Genomic DNA, 21,317 nt, shown 5'->3' on the forward strand with positions numbered 1-21,317 from the left:
CGACTTTGGTGTAGCAATGAGATCTCTGGACGAACGCACACAGATCCTTTCATTCAGCTTAATAGTGTATGCTGATTCCATACCAAAATCTGACTAGAAAACTAATTTTTATCTTTAAGATTTTTGCAATGGTAAGATCATGAAAGACACAGACCACACTTACTGAAGTGCGTTTCGTACATAGCTTACATGTTATTGTTGGCTTAAAAGTATCTCCTCGATAAACATACTTTGTAGTGTAGTTCGTTATTTACTTTTTTCTTTAAACGCTTTCATCTTCCTTCCGTCTGTCTGGGCTACTATAATAATATACCTTTCCAAAAACCCGTAATAGTACTGTTTATCTTAATATTGCTACAGTCTCAGAGTATGGCTTGTTGATCTCTTGCCGCTAATGGTCAAGAGAAAATTCGTCTGCTTCTAGTTGTGGAGTCATGTACTGGTGGTGACGGCACTTTTAAGTAAGTTACGGAATTCGGTTATGTTCGTGTGAGCCGACTCGTTTGTAGTGAGACAAATCTGTTTCCTAGGATTATAACATTAGTTGAGCAAGTAAAACGTAACCTTTGTTATAAGAAACGTTTTATTACAAACAATATCGAATGACATCAATCCTTAGCGAGGGTCAGAGCTCGTCCCTGATGGGCTCGTCTGCGGCGGCCTCGTGCCGGTGGCTCTCCTCCCACGCCTGCTCCTGCTGCGCCCTCTCGCGGCTGGCCCTCTCGCTCTCCTCCTCCCTCAGAGGGGCCAGGATGCCCTCCCAGAACGCCATGCGCTCCGGGTGCAGGCCCCCGTCCACTGACCGCCACTTCTTGTCTATCAGCTGGTATGTGAAGTGTCTGCCCTCGGCTCTCGGCCATACTACGCTTTCCAGCTCCTCACTCTTGTCTTTCGTTGGATCCCTGCGAAACACCAAGGTTCATTGTAGCGACATTGTGCAGTACCTGTCAACAGACTAAATGTTTAAACTCTAATTACTGTTAAGTTGAAGAATGGCATCGTTGGACCATCAAAAGTCGTTACGAGTATTTCCAGTCAAGTAACTACGCTCTTAAGAGAGGAAAAAGCGCATCGCGAAGAAGTGATCCGAACGGGATGGATGTTGATGCAGATGTACACACAAACGAATGATTACATTTTCAGATGAATTGTACGATTCATTCGAGAGAAAGAGCTCTACAAGCTGGACACCATCTCTGGTCTTTATGCAACCAGCTATTCTGCTTGACGACGATTGATGGAGTTGTTTGGTGGTGTTCTGACGGATGTCGTGTCAAATTGTATCCAACTGGTACGTAATATGTCAAAATCCCGAGCTGGTTGAGGGACACTGTCCATAACGCTCCAGACGTTCAGGGAGAGATCCGGTGACCTTGCTGACCGAGGTAGGGTGTGGCAAGCATGAAGACAAACAGTAGAAACTCTCGCCGTGTGTGGGCGGGCATTACCGAGTTGAAATTTGCAGTCAGGATGGCTTGACATGAAGAGCAACAAAACGTGCCGTAGAATATCGTCGTCGTACCGCTGTGCTGTAAGGGTGCCGCGAATGACAACTACAGGGGTCTTACTACGAAAAGATATGGCAGCCCAGACCATCACTCCTGGTTGTTGGGCCACATGCCGGGCGAGAGGCTGGCATCCAACTGCTGTCCAGGGCGTCTCCAAACACGTCTTCACTGGTCATAGGGCTCAATTCGAAGCAGAACTCATCACCGAAAACAATTTTACTACAGTCAATGAGACTACAGGCCAATTGTACCTGACACTGCTGCAAACGGGCTTGTTGGTGTGCAGAGGACAATGGTGGCCGGTGCAAAGGATGCCACCAGCTCAGCCCCATCACTGTGAGTCATGGTCGTGTTGCACGTAGGATGGACGATGACTAATCCGGGGCTCTGAGTCTCTGACGATTGCTTCGCCATCTCGTTGTGTCATCTCTGTAGGTCGAACGTTTCTTTCTTGCGCTGTGTTCCGCCATGGTTGACCCATTTCTGCCAACATCGTCGAATAGTAGTATCATTACTATTCAAATGTCGAGCGATTGGCCGATTATTCCAACCAGCTTCTTTGAGCCCAACTACAAGTCCTCTTTGAAATGCTGATATATGCGTATATTGCTCACGCGCCCGTCTGCGAGGCATAGTTACTGTCCAACGAAACAACGAAACAACGAAACGACGACGAAACAACGACGAAACAACGACGAAACAACGACGAAACAACGACGAAACAACGACGAAACAACGACGAAACAACGACGAAACAACGACGAAACAACGACGAAACAACGACGAAACAACGACGAAACAACGACGAAACAACGACGAAACAACGACGAAACAACGAAACAACGAAATTCTCAAAAAAGGCTGTGCTCTGGCATCGATATATCTTTGCCAGCTGGGTGATTAAACTGCGCCAAAGATTACTATTTTGCCTTTTCCGTCGATGCCCTATGAACATAAGTTTGTGACCAATTCGCCCTCGTAGTGCGTCTTTTTTCGTCTTTGAGTGCACTTTCAAATCACGGGTTAATGCCGCCAAGTTTTATGGAGATTCCTTGTGAAATACGTAACTGTTTTTCTGTCGCAGCACATTTGCGTCGTATCTTTTACGTTTTACAGCAGTGTAACAGATGTACGTAAGCAACAACTGAAAAAAATTATGTATATGATGCCTAAGAACCTTCCTTTACTTGTAGTTTCAATCAGCGACTACGTTCGCTTGACAAATTAGCCGTCTGAAAAATATTCAGTACAACAGCTTTTATGGTTCTGTGATGCCATTTCTTAAACACACAGCCTGCAAAATGTTACGATTTAGTAAGCAGACGATGTGCAAATTACAGGAGGAGGGACAATGCTGATGGCAGAATAGGACTCCCTCTACTGCTAAGCGTAAGGTGACTAACAAACCAAAGAAGAAAAAGTGTTCGCAGGAAGTACGAGGGAAATTCAAAACTTAAGTTGCACCTTACTAATCTTTTTGAGGGTTGTATAACATTTCCAATTAACAGATGCACGACACTGTTTCTCAACATAGTCACGAAGGCTCTTGAAACGACAATCGGAACGTTGTAACAATCTTTCAGTTTCTCGATAATACAAACCCGCTCACTGGTCACGGAGCCAAAAGAGAACCGTTGTCTGAACGTCCTCATCGTTGGAAAATCTTTCTCCCCTAGATGTTCTTCCAGCTTGCCGAGAAGATTTAAATCGCTTGGCGCAAGATGTGGACTACCAGATCGGCACCACGTCTGCGCGGTCATGGTCAAATTGTTTGCACCGTTTCCGTACGCTTGGCCGCAACACGACATTCGATTCATATACCGTCAGAAAACCACGGTGAATGTGTGTAGAATTTCGACGTTTTGTCAACAAGAATCGTACCGCTCAGTGTAGTTCAACTTTATAGTACATTTCCAATTGCCGCGACAATTCATCGCACCTTGTGTTGCACCTGTTAAACGCACTGCGTCAGACTCTTCTGGCAGTGCCCCACTGTTTTCGAGCAATGGTCTCTGCATGGCACTATTTGTCTAGCTTAGTTTCACAAGCCCTGCGTATGGTTTTATGTTAATTTTGACATCTGTACGTAGCGACGTAAATACAATTTATATTTTACATTATACCGTCACATGTGTTTACTTGAAGCATCAAGTAGTGTGTTTGTGACACCACATACGTGCTTGCCTTTCTGCTGTTAAAGCAATCTTTCTACCTGCAGCAGTATATGCTTTTCACACCCAGCAAACTGTTCGGAATATAACACGGTGAAAAACTGTTTATACAGTTTTTATGCCATTCTGGTAGGTGTCTGCAGAAGAACAGCTTCAATAACAGAAAAGCTGGCAAATGTGTAGTGTAAAAACGCACTGCCGCTTTATGATCTTCAAATAAATTTATGTGAAAAGTGTACAGGATAAACTGCATTTAATCTGTTCTTCAACGTTATCACCTCAATAATAATTACTATTTTACTATCAGCTGAGGATTGACAGGTCGACGACAAGAAAGGTTGGAAGTATGTGCTGTTAGATAGGAATGTCTGCCATATTATGGAGATTGTAAGAACAATGACTTAGGTTACACAGAAGTAGACTTCAAGCAAAGAAACATCAAATTCTTAATTTGTCAGATAAACACTATTAAAAACAGCCACATTAAACAATATTTATTTATTGTTACACTTATATATTTTACATAGAAAACTCGTATGTTGGAATGTGATTGACCGATACTGTAGACCGAACATTTCTAAGCGTCTTTATCTGGCGTTTGCTGAACTTTCTTGGCTCATCCAGAATATATTCCCTCCGATTCTCAGTAAGTCACTCATGGTCCCAAATAGTTTCCATCTTCCTTAAACTTCATATGAGAAATTACTTCTGATATTTAACACTCAATTACATAGAATTTATGAATGCAGGAAAATAATGACAGTCATTAATTAAAGTAAATAAAGAATGACATTCTTATGGTAATACTAGAACCAAACGACCACCGTCCTGCTGCTTTAAAACAGAAACAAACATAGTCTTTACCAGCCTTTTGTTCCCGTCCACTCTAGTGGTTGCGTTCGCTCTGGCACACGCAAAGTAGAACGCAGGAGACAGACAACTATCTCAAGATAGGATAACGTTCATCTTGTTAAGTACACCACCTCATCAAACATACCCGGATCCCTTCACATAATGCGGAACTGTCCTGTAGATGTCACGAGAGGCTGACTCGCCAGCGTAAAAGGGGGCGGGAATTCGAGTCTTGCGTTGTCAGCAGAGAAACAGGAACAACAGAAATGGTTGGTCACGAGAGCTCAGTGACTTTGGATGTCACCTGAGTAACAGATCAGTCAGCGACATTTCAACCCTTCTAAAGCTGTCCGATTAGACTGTTGGTGATGTGACTTAAGTAGAAACACGAAGAAACAACCAGAGCTGAGCAAAGACGGCAGACCTCTTTTACTGACGAACAGGGGTCGTCGATAATTGCGAAGGACGATCGTGAAAGTCGCATGGAATCAGTTGAAGGCATCACTAGCCAATTTCAGCGTGCTACCAGCAGGCCAGCTAGCGTAACGACTGTGAGGAGGAGTTAAAAAGGGTGGTATACAACGGTCGACCAGCTGCTCATAAGCCACGCATTACTGTACACGATGCTAAGCGACGCTTCAAGTGGTGTAAAGACTATTCCAATGGACAGTAGATGAGTGGAAGCGAGTGATTTTGAGTGGTGCATCATGCTATACCCTGTGGCAATCCAATCGAAGGGGTTGGATTTGACGAATGCCTGGAGAATATTACTGCCATCATGTGTAGTGCCAACAGTGAAGAAGCAGAAAAAGGCCGTGTGACAGTAAGGTGGTGGTTTTCGTGATTGGGTTGTAGTCGCCTTATTGCATTTAAGGAAACGCCGAATACGGAAAGGAATGAAGTCATTTTACAGAAATGTGCACTACTTACAGTAGAGGGAGACCTCTGAGATATCAGCATGACAACGCACCCTATCACGAAGCAGAATCTGTGAGGCAATAGTTTATGAACAACAACATTACTGAGCTAGATTGGCCTGCCCTGACCCAAATCCAATGGAACCCCTTTGGGATCAGTTAGAAGACTGACTTTTCTGCAGCCCCGTGCCCAGTCACTACCTTCTGTGGTCTCGGCTCTTGAGGGTGGAACGCTCTGCCAGTCCTTCACAGACCTTCAGACACCTCATTAAATGTGTCTCCAATAGAGTTCCAGTAGTCATAAAGACCAAGTGTGGACACACCTTATATTTATCTCATCTAATGGGTGTCCAGATACTTTCGACCAGACTATGTATATGATTGATGTGGCCGGTGTCCAGCGTTACTTAATGCAGCACACCAGGACACGCCCAGAGCTCACACCTGCTGAAACCGCCCAGTGTACATTGTATAGCAGCTCCACAACTTTCCATGAGTAGTTCTCGCTGCAACCATTTAGAAGCACGTGAGAGCGGAAATGCTCATGCAGCGCACTCTTCGTGTTGTTTATGATTCCTGAATCAGTTCTAGAGTTGTTTCAATACATGCCGCTGCTGACTGTTACATTCTAATACGATATCTAGACATTGAAATGTCCTTCTTGGCCTTTGGTTTACGGGTTCCAGATAGCTCGGACATGGCGTATGCCCAGTCTTACAGCGAACATCTGCCTGGATGAAGGGCTGCAATTGCCTTCAGCTAAGCAGTTTCAAATTCTAGAGGAAAATACACTATTTTTCCTTTTGCTGCTATGGCCCAGAATTGCTGCCTTCTTTTGTTAACACTGGTTGGTCTCTTCCTCAACCAGTACTATGAGGAGAATTTTCTGATGTTCCACCAACATGAGTGACTGGCATTATCAAAGCTTCACGTTTCATTGCTTACGGTGGAATGGAGCCAAGCTTGCGACCTTAGATTGTATGTACCTGCGCGCCAGCGTAGGATGGCTTTGCCCTGGTCATTACATTTGTGGTTTGTCTACGTGGGCTGTACACCGTGAGGTTTCCGACCCTTTTCAGGTGCCGTAGGTTCCACGGGACTTTCGGCCATTAAGTTTTACAGTGTGGGTTTTCCAACGAGAGCCTCCCCTCCCACTGCTGATTTACGCCATTCCTCCAGTAGCAGTGGACGAGTTGTCACCCTAAGTCAGGCAGTGTCCTCGTTTCCGTATAATTTCGTAGACCTAAGCTACTCGAGTTCTATACATTGTAACGGAAATAACTGCAACAACGAGACGGAAGCTCTGGATTGTCAAGTTGGTCATTGCTACCGGTTGCACAGAAAATGCTATGCGTATACTGGTCGTGCGCGAATTCCAAACGGGTAGGTGTCATGGCCTTACAACTGCAAATGGCAGAGTCATGGCTTAACAGTAACATCATTATTCACCTGACGAAGCAGAAGTGCAGATGTGCAGATGTGCAGATTAAGAAACTAATTCATAACTTCAGGAAAAGAGTCCACGCCTGCGTGTGCCTCTTTTCGAAAGTTTTAAAGAGAAATTTCACGGTTTGAAAGATGAAAGTTTAGATTTAGTCACAAACACACCAAAAGTATGAGGACTCAAAGATTGCTTTGTAATCCAAGAAGGGAAGGACATGGGACGACACAATCCTGGCGCTACTTCGAGATGTAACTGGGCGAAGACATTCCAAAATTAACTGAAGGTATTTGTATTTTATAACCTGACAATGGCTCTGTTCCTGACGAAATAATCCTGGTTTTCTGCTGTGAAAAAATTGGAGAAAATCCTGTGTGCAATGGGACTTTTATGGACAGAAGATTTCAGTCTCTCGAAAAGTTCAAACAAATGTCCACCGTACAGTAACGTCGTACACACGGTAGAAGAGACGAAGGCATTTTCTATTTGCTTTTCTCCCAGACAAAAAACGTATGTGAAAGACTTTCTAGATTGAAAAATGAGATTTGGCATGCAATAAATTCTTGGAGATGTCTTTGACACAGACAAATTTATTTCTTTTTATTTGTTTCGATACATGATCTTCAGAAAACTATGGCTGTATCTTATTGCCACAGTTTTCTGAAGATGATATGTCGAAAAGCTTCGCAATAAATAAATTTGTCTGCGCTGACGACGCCTCAGAGTACTTATAACATGCCAAATCTGAATGATCACGTACCTTAAAAGGGATGATTTCACCAGTCAAACGGAAATCTAAGATGCCTGTATAGTCACCAAAAACAGTGGTTCCATACTTCGAATTGGCTACAGTTAAAGCTATGAAAACAGTGTTCGCAGGAACATGCCTTTCTGTTTACAATTTTCATTTCAATCAATGTCTGCGGAAGAAATTAGAAGATTGGGATTAATCTAAGAGCACAGGGATGGAGAAAAAGTCCGAATGTTTTTATGCTTGTTTGCAGCAATGGTACATCTTCCACCAAATAGTGTTGATGAAGCGTAGGTGGTAATAATGGAAGAAATACCCGCAGGAAGAAAGGACATGAAATTTGCAGAATGTACGGTCAAGCAATAAATACAGGAACCTAGAATATTAATTTAAACCGGAATATTTTAATCAGTGATACAGAGCCACGGGTGCTGTCGAAGGGTGACATAGAAAATTGAATTCTTCAATACATCAAAAACATTCGAACGTATACTCCCTGATAAGCTGAAGGAGCAAGCAGTAAAGATGCATGTAAAAAGTTTCCATCGGCCTGTCTCTTCAAAGAAAGAAAAATACATGTAGATCTTGACGAAAGGTATTATAACCATATGCAGGGTGTCTATAAACTATCTTAACAGATTAAGACTGTAATAATTTTAAAAGTATACTGGATATTAACAAGTCGTTTTCAACGTGTGGAAAGGTAACTCAATTTTTTTTTTATCTTTTAGGTGACGCAAAATTGGACTTAATTATAGTTAGTCGTGACTTTAATTTACCGTCTATATGTTGGCGAAAATACATGTTTAATTCCGGAAGTATTGCATAAAATGTCATCCGAAACTGTGCTAAACGCATTCTTTGAAACTATTTCGAGCTGTTAGTTCACGAGCTCAAGCGAACAGTGAACGGTTGCGAAAAAACACACGACCTCTCAGAAACAAATAATCCTGAGTTAATAACGAGCATCAAAACAGATACCGGGATTGGGGAACACAGGGTTGTAGCGATATTGAATATTGTAACCCCAAATCCTCCAAAAATAAACGAAAAATATACCTACTCAAAAACACAGGAAAGTTCACTTGGCGCCTTCGTCCGATATGGCATGAATTCAAAGAAATAGTATCGGCAGCAATTGAGAGATTTGTAGCAAATAAATTAACTAACGACGGAGCTGATCCTCCTTGGTACACAAAACGGATCAGAACACTGTTGCAGAAACAACGAAAAAACATGCCAAATTTAAAGACGCAAAATCCCCAAGATTGGTCATCTTTTACAGCAGCTCAAAATTTAGCGCGGACTTCAATGCGAAATGCTTATAACAGTTTCCACAACAAACTTTGCATCGAAACCTGGCAGAAAATCCAAAGAGATTCTGGTCGTATGTGAAGTATGCTAGCGGCAAGAGACACTATCTTCTCTCCGTGATAGCAATGGAAATATCGAAGACAGCGCTGCCAAAGCAGAGTTACTGAACACAGCCGTCCGAAACGCCTTTACAGAAGACGACACAGTAAATATTCCAGAATTCGAATAAAGCACAGCTGCCAACGTGAGTAACGTAGAAGTAGATATGCTTGGAGTAGTGAAGCAACTTAAGTCACTTAATAAAAGCAAGTCTTCTGGTCCAGATTCTATACCAATTCGTTTCAGAGTATGCTGAGGCAATAGCTCCATACTTAATCATATACAACCGTTCGCTTGAAGATCCGTATCCGAAGACTGGAAAGTTGCACAGGTCACAGGAAGGTAGTAGGAGTAATCCACTAATTTACAGACCCATATCATTAATGACGATATGCAGCAGGATTTTGGAACATATATTGTGTTCGAAAATTATGAATTACCTCGCAGAAAACGGTCTACTGACACACAGCCAACACGGAGTTAGAAAACCTCACTCTTGCGGAATGCAACTAGCTCTTTACTCGCATGAAGTGTTGAGCGCTATTGGTAAGGGATTTCAGATTGATCCCATATCTCTGGAAGACTTGACACTGTACCACACAAGCTGCTTGTAGTGAAATTGAGTGCTTACGGAATATCGTCTCAGTTATGTGACTGTATTCGTAATTTCCTGTCAGAGAGGTCACAGTTCGGAGTAATTGACGGAAAGTGATAGAGTAAAACAGAAGTGATTTCTGGCGTTCCCCAAGGTAGTTTTATAGACTTCTGTGAAGTTTGGAAAGTAGCAGACGTGATACTGGCAGATGTAAGGCTGCGAGGACGGGGTGAGTCGTACTTGGGTAGCTCAGATGGTAGAGCACTTGCCCGCGAAAGGCAAAGGCCCGAGTTAGAGTCTTTAATCCGCCAGTAACTTTCATGTCAGCGCACACTCCGCTGCAGAGTGAAAATCTCTCTCATGAGGATCCTATTACTTTGGTCTGGAGTTCAAGAGGCTTTGTCGAGTGACATGACAGAACAAAACGTCCAGTTGATTTCGGTCCATTAGGGACGGTGCATTGGCTCTACTAGGAGCAATTTGGGTTATGAGTTATTTATCTGCTACACGGTACATATCTCGTATCTACAGTGCCAACACCTACTTCGAGTGAACCATGAAGACTACTGTAATGCATTAGACTCCTGTTTACAAGAAAATGGAAGATATGTCGCAACAGACTGAATTAATAAGAATGAATAATTTAATGAAATCATTCCCGGTCTCCAACTTTTTTTAGACTACACGAGACCATGAAGGAGCCTCTCCCAGCCTTTCAAGAGGTGACTACTGACTACTGTGTCACTGACAGAGGTTACTGGCCGTAACGTCACTGGTCCCTAGTCTAATATCATTGTTAGCCATAGTTTTCGAAAGCTTTCGTATTGACAGATCCATTTCGCGATTGCTGGATCCTCACGTACGCATTTACTATCCACCATATTTCCATTTACCGTATTATAGTTTTCTTATTCAGTATCACAAAAGTTATTTTTATGCCGATAATTTTAATCAAATATCGATATAATCTGACCAGTTTCGAGATTGTATTATTCTGTGTGTGACTTCTCAGTATAGTGTATAACTTCTTGTGCCTATTGGTGCTTGCTTGCATTACACGCCATTCGACAAATTTTACTCACATATATGACTCGATCTGCTAGACTTTGTTTTATAGGTTTTGAACCCCAGATGATTATTAAGTCCTTTGTAACTTGAGCTTTATCTTCTATGGATCCTCATACACAAAATAGCTTGACTGCAAATATCGCCTCACGTCTCGACATGTTCGTTTTGGAGACCCTTTTCATGGTGACACGGAAAGTCTATTTTTCAGCCGTTTGCTTTTAGTATTTTTCATGGGAGCTTTAGTTCTTAGGATACGTTCTTTGTGTTCCTAACCACCCCTCATGGATATATCATGTTGCTCATATACAAGTGAAATTTAAATAGCTAAAAAGGCTCTGAGCACTATGGGACTTAACATCCATGGTCATCAGTCCCCTAGAGCTTAGAACTACTTAAACCTAACTAACCTAAGGACATCACACTACACCCAATCATCACGAGGCAGAGAAAATCCCTGACCCCGCCGGGAATCGAACCCGGGAACCCGGGCGCGGGAAGCGAAAACGCTACCGCAATTTAAATAGCTGACATCCCCAAAAAAGACGTTGTTTTGCGGATGAATACAGAATGGGGCCCTACCATCATGAGATCGAAACGAACCAGAAACTGAAATTGGGACAACGGACAAGCAAGAGCGACGTCACAGGTAGCATGGCTGTAAGAGAACAGTTTCTTTAAATTCCGCTTTCTAGGTTTCTAGGTTTCCGTAATTCCTCGTGTTGTGCACAAAACTATCTCCAATATTTACAGAACCGCAAAACAGGTTAGAAGAATGTTATTTAAATGAAAAAAATACATTTTTGTTCCAAAATCAAAAACTTTTTAGATGTCCAGTTCTCTTGTTTTGTGCAGAGTAACAAACTACGAACTTTTCGTTGTCCTGGCTACTTACAAACGTTCCCCCATATTGATGTACCGTACTTAACACAAGGCTCCTCCGTGAAGCGCTTGTTCCAACACCTATGCGAACGCTAAGAAACATGCACAATAAAGAATTATTTACGCAACAGATGCTTAATACTTACCCGCGTTTCGCAAAGTTTAGTATAATTTCTACCATTTTATCAACGAATTTGTACTCTTCTCTTGTGTAGTTAAGTTTTTTCCCTGCGACAATATTTGGGAATAAGAGGTGGACATCAGCACCCTGTGGTACACCTGCAACAGGAAGGAAGGAACCATTGTCAAGCCATTATTGTTTACAAACAAGATTAACGTTTAATTTCTATAGTGACTTTAGTGGTGTCTTTTTCACTCTGGATATTACCCTCTTCTGCTCCATATCAAGTCTTCAGCGTACCTATGCGTGTTGCTCTTATATGTTGTCTAATGTCGTCTACTCACATTCCATAGGTTGTAGTCTTGGTCGTTATTTCTAGGACTTCAGCGAAGAATATCCGTAATTCACTTGCCATCCATTCGTCTGGCTACATTCTTGCCAACCTTCATCTCATTTTTGTAAGACATAATAACGTCTTCGCCTCTGTTCACTGATCCAGTTATTCGTAATCCTTTACATCTCTGCATTGTTTGCTGAGCAGTCAAACTGCCATAACTGGCAACAAACTGATAGTAAACAGCCGGTTTCAAACAACTCAACAATATTTTTGGTAGCTGTGTTTTGCTAAGAGCACCCCACTTGCTCTTTTACGTCGCTCTATTTATCATCGTGTACTTGCACTGGTGGTAAATAGTGTACTGCATCAGCACGGACCAGTGACAAGTGCTACTAGTTCTTTTAGCCAGTTAAGGAATCTCTGAACTTCTTACTTGACCACACAGATAGTAGTATAATTTATGAAATTTCCTTACTTAATTCGTCTTCCAATTCTGACTTTTCCTCTATGCTAATGGAGCCTACTGGCAGCTATTACACTGATGTAAGTGTAGTTATTACAGCTTCTTTTATCGTAAACTTTCCAATTTCCGTCTTCTAGCAATCGACATGTTCAGCAGCTTAGGAGTCTTGCCACTACTGTTGTAAAACTCAAAATTTCGTCTATTAAGAATCCGATGTCCTACATCAGATCGTGGAGCTCAAATACAAGTCGTCAAAGCCGTTTCCAAGATGTGTTGTCGAACTACAGTCAAAATTTCTTCTCCTTCCTTGATATGTCCAATCAAGCATTTCTCACACCTTATTTAAATGTGCCGTAATATTTAACTTCTCTAACCAGTGGAGAGAACTTCCTCAAAACGTCGCAGGCACTCTGCAAACTAACCCTACTGGAATCAGATTGCTTTTGTATCAGTAACGCTGATTTTATTTTTATGGAGCTCTTTTTTTACAGTAATTAGCCTCACTAATGTAACTATGGAATAACAAATTATTAGTCCATAGTAAATACGCTTACAGTTAAGATTATAAATCACTGAAGTTGCAAGAAGTAATTAACTGCTCATTGAGGTAACACAAGAAAGACCTCTCGTTAGACCTGAAAGTGGAAAATCTGCATTATAAAAAGTGAAAAATTGTGTGTGTTAAGAAGGTAAGTTACACAAGACAACTGTAATGAAGATTTATGGAGTAAGGTAAGAAAGCCATCACGTGAAAACTAAATAAACCAGCGACAAACACTGACCAAAGTTTGAGGAAGAAATTTTCCGTTCTTAACACCTAAAACCATGTGTAAGAACTAGAGGACAACGAGAGAGCAAGAACAAACTTTTTGCAATATCTATGTCTTGCTGCAGAGACTAAATTACGGTGGTGAAATCGTAGTAAGACCAACTTGCAGATGCATATTCTAAGGTACATAGAAGCATTTAGTTTAGCAGTAGCCTGTAGAATAGGGGTGGGAGGAGAAATTTTAAACAGAAGACAACGACATCGCAGATCACTCAGTATGAAGGATTAGGAAGGAGGACTGTCGAGGAGAAAGGAATTGTAGTCAAATCAGAACATTTAGAAGATTTTAAATGAAATTCGAACATTTTAATGTAGCATCACATATCCATTTATTTCACTGTTTAACTAAGCGGTAATGTTTTACCTCAGCCCAAACTTACCTAGCACGATAGGACTTTTGTGACGTTGCCATGCGTAGTTGTAGACAAACATTGGCATAGAAGTCTGGTTCGTGTGCAGTTCCACACTCCTAGTCACGCCATAGTACGTGTAGAAATCGCTGGTCATCTGCAAACGACAGTTGTGTCCGTGTGAGTACTGTTGTTGCCAGCACACGCTGCACAGCTCCCCAGCGGCAACAGCAGCTACTCACGTTTATGAGTCTGCCGATGGTTGCCCTGGTGAGGGGCTGGTCCTCCATGTAGTAGTCCCAGATCTGCCGGCCGATGGCGGCAGCCCTCTCCTCGCTGCCCTCGATGGTCAGGCCTAGGTACTTGGGCACGTATTTCCCAGGGTCCTCGTTCAGTTCGTTCATCATATAACGGAACACCAGCATCACTGTAACCAACACATCCTCACTCACTCTACATAGACATACCTCACTGACCACACAATGAACTGCCTACTCTATGATCCAGTCTACCTTATGTAAAACTAGTTTTCGATAGCAAGTCTAACACTTTGGGAAGAAAGATCTTAAATGACCGGCCACCAATCAGGCATGGAGAATGGGTGGAGAAACATTTACACTACAAGGGAAAGGGTCGTGAAAACTTTCAACCAGCCATTAGGGGATTCGCCAGAAACTAGATAAATTATGAAAAACGAACATCTTCATCTTCATAGTCCAAACAAGCTTTCAATTCCCCTTCATGCATTAACCTAATGCTATACGGGATGGACACGAATTGTGTATGCTCTCCACGGGTATATTTGATTAACGTTATGTCGATCATTAAACTTACCTTTGCAAGAATGTTCATGCCACTCATTACCGGTGTATTTGACAGTCATCAGGGAACGCAGTCGTGCACAGTTCGCTAAAAAATAAGTTTTACGAGAGGAGTTCAATAAATAACGCAATTTTTTTTTGTGAAAGCAGGTTGGTTTTGTTCAAGATTGTAACAACACATTATTCCCTACTCTTGTGGCTACAAAACGCTATTTTTCAACATAATCTCCGTTTAATGCGACGGCCTTCCGCCATCTTACTGGAAGGGCCAATATGCCGTCACGGTACCACTCTACTGGCCGACGACAGAGCCAACGGCCTGCTGCATCAATAACCTGCTTCCCGCGGAGTGCAACATTCATAGGGTCAGACAGATGGAAGTCAGAAGACCGAGATCTGGGATGCAGGGTGGATCAAGAAGAACAGTCCAATGAAGTTCCGTGAGGTCCTCTTTGGTGCGCGTACTTGTGAGAGGCCTTGCACTATCGTGGAGGAGAAGGCGAAGTTCGTTTGCATTTCGTAAAGAACACGCTGAAGTCGTCTGTTCAATTTCCTGATGGAAGCACAAAACACTTCAGAGTTGTTCGTTGCACCATGAGGGCAGACATCAAATACAATAACCCCTTTCAGAGTCCCAGAAAACCGTTACCATTACTTTACCGACTGAGGTCACGATTTTGAACTTTTCCTTTGGAGGACAGGCGGTGTGGCGCCACTCAGTGGATTACCGTTTTGTTTCCGATTCCAACAGATGAACCCACGTTTCATCGCCTGTGACGATGGTCTTCAAAAAATTGTCATGATTAACCTTAACGCACAATCAATTCCGCACAGATGGTCCTTCGTTGCCCTTTACGGTCATCTGTTAGGTAACGAGGAACGCAGCGGGCACACAGCTTTGAGTATCCCAACTGGCGGACAAGGGTGTCAGCACTACCAGCAGAGATGTCCGTTTGGGCTGCGAGGAGTCTGTCGTCCGTCGATCACTTCGAATAGGAGTGTCCGCACGCTCCGACATTGCAGGAGTCACAGCTGTGCGCGGCCGGCCGGCGCGCGGGAGATCGCACAGATTTGCGCGACCCTGGTGCGATGATAAACGCCTCTTCCTACGAGTCACCGGGCTTTCGTTCACTGTCAGGTCTCCCTAGACATTCTGCAAGCCCCTACGAATACCGACGACGCTCTAGTTTACCGCCAAAAGAAACTCAATGGGAGCTGTTTCCTTGGAACGCTCCTCCGTTACAGGCGTCATTTCGAAAGGTACCTATAGCGCTGCTACCAACCGGAACTTCATTAAACTATAGGAGATGAAGCAGGAATATTCTACGATGTTTAATAACGGATTCCTCACTTTTCAACACAAACTGGCCGAGAAAAAAAGCGTTGCAATGCTTACTGGTCGCCCCTCGTGTAACACAGCAGGCAGTATTAAAGAGATTTGGAGTTCAAAGTCTTGTGGAACGATTCTTTCAAATTTTTATTAATAAATTTCTTAATTTAAAATAAATATTAAATACAATATGTAGGCAAAATTAAAGTCTCGGATTATAAGTTACAACAGATTAGGGCCATAAAAATTGTTGGAGGTGGCTTGAATTTTTCAACCGTAAAATTAGTGAAGTACCTAGAGAAGTACTCAAGACCGTCATTTCAAGTTAGAATTAGCTAAACACAGGCTCAGTAAATTTTTGGACATCCTGCCTCAGAATTAGTTATTCTGAAACGTGTTCTTTTAGATTAGTACGTTGAAAATGGTGTCACGTCTATGAAATAATGGGCTGAACTAACCAAGTGTCTACTGGTAAAAACTGTTCAGTCTGTTTAGTAAAACAGATTTACAGATTTACACCATTAGAGCTCATACGGAGGCACATAGACAATCGTTTTTACCTCGTTCTATTTGCGACATGAACAGGAACAGTGCCGTGGACTGCGATGTAGATGAAAAGTAAAGCTGTAGAACTTTGAGGCACGTAGTTGCTACTTCTAACATATAGTACCTTAAAGAATGAGAAAATCGTCTGTGCCCCAGTCAGAGGATATAAACTACGTCATTCTGCTGAAATGATACAGGATGTCTGAATTGAGTGGCCTTATGGGACTCGCACCCCACTCCTCGACAATCTGAGTGCCTTGTACTCCGCAATACGTCTTTCAATAACCTCTAGAAATAAGACAGAATACAGCGAGTGAATAAAATGCATAAGCGTCGACATTGACAAAGCCACTGACCTTGCGTAAAATCAGTTCTCACCAGAATGCTAATAAAATAGCAGCCACAAATGTGGTGAAGCCAGTAACGTCGGAACAGTAATGTACCACCACGCTTGGCCGACTTATCTTTCCCAATTTCCACACTATAATAGAGCAGTATGCCGAAAATATGTTTGTAATTAACGAGGTAAGTAATTTGTAATAATTATGTCATATCAGCAGTGAGAACCACCACCTCCACCTCCTCGTCTTTCCCTGTCTTACAGGAGCTCAAATTTTTTCGGCGATTTTCTTACAATACTCATTCCCTGCGTATCACACCCCATCTCCGGAACAGTCGATGGACTTCATTGGTCCTACCGCTTTCCCTGGTGCCTTTTATTGCTATCTCCATCACTCCCGCTGCAATAGCGTCCGATTTCTTCTCAAAACATCAATAATTTAAGAAAATATGGGCTAAATATGGCGAACAGAATGCACAAGGAACGAGGTCTAAGCCTAGTTCACACACTTCCGCCTTTGTGACTGTTGCAGCGGAAGCGGTGCATTGCCGCTGTTAATGAGCATTTTTTGCTCTACACTTTTGGTCGGTTTTCATTCACCAATAAAAAGTCTAATAGCCTAAGTTATGCTTTTGTCGATTTTCTAGCAATTTAAGAGAAATTACCTTACAGTGCCCTCCACCCCCCCCCCCTTCCCTCAAAAAATGTGGTTATCAAACTGGAAATTGGTCTGGCAACTTACCACGCCTCCTTCGACGCACCGCCACTGCTCTTCGGCTATTTTTTTGAATCTACTCCACTCTAGCGTATGTTTATAGACCCAAGTCTACACAGCGTTACGAATCTGTGTAAACTGTTAGTCTTTTTTTTAACTGTTAGTGTTTTTTTAAAAAAAAAACTGTTAGTGACCATTGACACTGTGATGAAATATTATCCGTGTTTAGATTCTGTCAATAGTTAGCAATCGCGGCACCCATTCCGCAATACAGGTTTTTCATTTCCAGTTTCGTTAAGAATATTATGAACGCGGTACGTTAAACGCGTAGCCTCAGCTATCTCCAGCATTTTCACCCACCCGTCCAGCACGTAGACGTCATGCGGTGTTTCAATGATTTCCGTTGTTCTAACATCTACTGAACGGCCATCACTTACTTTTCGTGCTTCTACGGCCATTTCTAAACTTTCTCAGCCAAAAATAAGTGGAATAGTGTTCAGTACCGTTGTAGATCCCACATTAACTTAAGGAAAAGTAGTATTGATCATTACAGTGCTTTAAATGAAAATGACTGGGAACAGTTCGAAGCTCCATTCTTTCAGTGCTTCGCAGCCACTATTATAATGGACGCTTCAGGTGGATCTAAACAGTTATCGCTTGACGCATCTGACTCAAACTGTTTACAACTGCTACTATAATCGTGCCTATCGATATCGACATCATTTGGAAAAATTTCCAGACGTTTCACGGGTTTTTATCAGTAATTCGGAATACACATGTATGTTCTGATCAAAGCGTTAACGATACGTCACAAACTACATTGATTTCACAGACATTAAAGAGATGTAATTGATGAGGATGAATGAAATGCAGTGACACGAATTGGTATGAGTGAAGTACACTCAGAAAAATCTGACATTGTAATGACCCCATTGTAATGAATCGATAAATCAATATTTGTGCTGTACCCATATACGTCACAGGAAATACCCAGGTAGTAGGATTCAGAAGTAACAGGTGAAAACATCACTGACAATGAATCTGAGCGAAGTCTGGATGTGTCTTCAGCTAGCCTTATTGTTAAGGTGGCCTCGAGAAAAGCTAGAAATCAAGGTTCTTCTCCCCTTCTTGAATAAATTTTCTTCAGCCTCCACGAACGTAAAGTCAGTAGTTAGCAACGTTTGCTTGGACACCTTGGTGTGACCATTCGGGGTCTTGAAACATAACGACCACGGTTACGTCAGAGAGGTGCTTTCAGAGTAATTTACATAGAAAAACAAAATCTGTCGATCTTTTAAAGCAAATTGCACTAATTACTCTGCTGGACAAGCCCCAGAACCAAATCTGACTAGACTATTATTTTTTATGACGTTTGGATCACGTTACGGTGCGGTGCGGTGGGGTGGGCATTCTACAGATACCAATAAAGACTTCTGCTGTTCTGTTTAAAGTGTGGTGCTGGTGGACTAGCGGGTGCAGTATCTTTCCTTAGCAACCAACCAATACTAATAATTCCGATCACACTTAAAAACCATTTAAAATTTAGATTTATTATTAACATTTGAACGTAAAACTGTTAACTGACATTCAAAACATCTCGACAAGCAGCAAACACACAAGCTCGTCTGTCTGCGACAGCCGTGTAGAACACTCCGGCTCAAGCTGTCGACATGGTGAATAGTTCTTTCAGTGTGTTCATCCGTTCCGCACATGGCGTTTTGGCGAAATTTCGGCTGCGACCGAAATTTCTTCGCCATTGAAGAAAGTGGCTGACACTGTACGGAAAAATACGCTGGTGTTCTCGTTCTGGAAGGAAACGCTCCTCGTTCAACCTACCGACCTGGAAATCCACGGTTGCCTAACGGAGGTAATTGGAATAAATTCAGATTCTGGACATACCACGCAATTAGATTCTGACAGTTACTGTGCCTTCGTTTTGACTGTTCAGGCTTTCCCGACGAATCTGTTCCAAATACACCTCTCGGGTTTGTCGCCGTATCCTATTGTGCAAATCCAAAAATACTTAGTCGATAGAACTGTTCGACATCTTCGGTTAGTGATAGTTTCTGTTTTCACTGCTGCAAGACGCGACTGTGATAATCGCGCGGCAGTGCTGAAATTTATCAGGTCAGGAGCAGGCAATACTTGTGCGCTGGAAGACCCAGCAAGTCTTTATGAACAGAAAGAACCCTCAAGAGACTTATCAAGTTTGTTTCTAGGCTACAAGTAAAATTGAGGAATTTGTTGCGTTCAGTCATAGACGTCCTTGGAACTAGGAAACGTTATTTATGTAAGATCCCATGCCAATATGGGAAATCTTATGCTGAGCGAACGTGCCAAACCGTGCTAGAACATTATGTTGAGCGCCATCGTCATACACGGTTGAGGCAACGTGATAAATCAGCGGTAGCAGAGCTCTACCTGGACATGGCGAATTTCAAGTTTTACGAAAGACTTAAGTTTTATCCACGGTGTCATCTTTCTAGGATTGTCTTAAGGGGTCCATATGCATCTGTAAAGCGGACAATCTTAGCAGTGATCCACGTTTTCAACTAATTGCCACCTGGATTTAGTGGTAAGAACACAGTTCAAGCATGAAAACAGGAAGAAGGTGCACTGTACTGTACACACACACACACACACACACACACACACACACACACACACACACACACACACACACACACACACAAAATAGGGACAGTACGTGGTCCAAGCTGTGGAAATGCAATATAGAGCAGCAGGGAAGACAAGTGGCGACGCGCTCAAGTCCCACAGCGACATGGTTCAATGGTCACGGTGTTGGACTACTAAGCTGGTGAGCCATGTTCAAAGCTCCCTGGTACTAACAATTTTGCCTGTTCGGTAGCTCAGCGTATTTGGTCAGAGGGCTCGTTACATTCTGCAATAAAAATCTGAGTAAAGGAATCAATTATCAGCTTTAACGGATGACATGTGACGTCCGCCCAGACCAAACGCAACAAACAATACCGAACTAAACGAATAAGTGGTTACGGTGTTTAACTGCCAAGCGGCCCAGCCTCAATCAAACCTGCATCACGCCATTTTTTTTGTAGGCTGTTCGCTTAATTCATATTTGTGTGTGTCGTGATGTAACCGTCCGTTTGCAACGGCGAGGAGTAAGGTAGGGACCTATAATGACAAGTGATGCTGCATAACTACTCTATTAGCAGTCGAAAGTAAGTGGCTTTCGAGTGGGTACCGCAAACGTTTGATAACAAGGCGACAAGTCAGCCGAATATTCCACCGGAAAACACGGCTCGTGCGTCACACACGGCATTAGTGACAGTACGTGTGTGTCATATGGTGGAAATCTCTTATCGATGCACCCAATTTGTACGGCTGGTAAGTGAGGGAGATGTGCCCCCTTGCCCGATATAGGTGTTCGTATGACTGCGAATGTGATCACTCCGAAGGAAATGATGAAAACATAGTAGTTTTTCACATAAGCTGCAACAAACGAACGCAACAGCTTCACAATCACACAGCTTCTCTGTGTTCTTTCAAAACATGTTTTTAACGTTTTTGATGTTGCCTTCCGTTTCGGAAGTCTCGATTCTGGAATTCCTGTCTTGAAACATAGTTCACAGCCGTTTATTTGTTGTTTTCATTGCTGTGAGAGGTCTATGCGGAATCTCTCCCACTGGTAATCACATTTACTTGCGTCGGTAACTTCTTCTTACCACGTAACTCAAATTCTATAACCAATGAATAGTATAACAACTGCCAAGACTACAGAAAGAGAACAAACATTTCAATGACTGGACGAAAGTTTAAAATGTTGTATAAATAAATAGATGGCCCGAGGGAATTTTAAACAAGGCCTTGCCCACTTGGCAGTCCAAGACC

At 42.5% G+C, this 21,317-nt stretch overlaps 1 protein-coding gene across 1 annotated transcript in view; it reads right to left on the minus strand.

Moving 5' to 3' along the window:
* Positions 1-625: 625 nt before the first annotated feature.
* LOC126188621 (venom carboxylesterase-6-like) overlaps positions 626-21,317 on the minus strand; it is a 113,551-nt gene continuing 92,859 nt past the window's right edge. Inside the window, exons 7-10 of the mRNA XM_049930223.1 lie at positions 13,938-14,122; positions 13,726-13,852; positions 11,742-11,874; positions 626-902 (exon numbers count right to left, since the gene is read on the minus strand). Of these exons, the coding sequence (XP_049786180.1) occupies positions 626-902; positions 11,742-11,874; positions 13,726-13,852; positions 13,938-14,122 (722 nt within the window). The remainder of the gene's footprint in view (positions 903-11,741; positions 11,875-13,725; positions 13,853-13,937; positions 14,123-21,317) is intronic.

Source organism: Schistocerca cancellata, chromosome 5, assembly GCF_023864275.1.
Source record: "Schistocerca cancellata isolate TAMUIC-IGC-003103 chromosome 5, iqSchCanc2.1, whole genome shotgun sequence".
Classification (NCBI taxonomy): domain Eukaryota; kingdom Metazoa; phylum Arthropoda; class Insecta; order Orthoptera; family Acrididae; genus Schistocerca; species Schistocerca cancellata.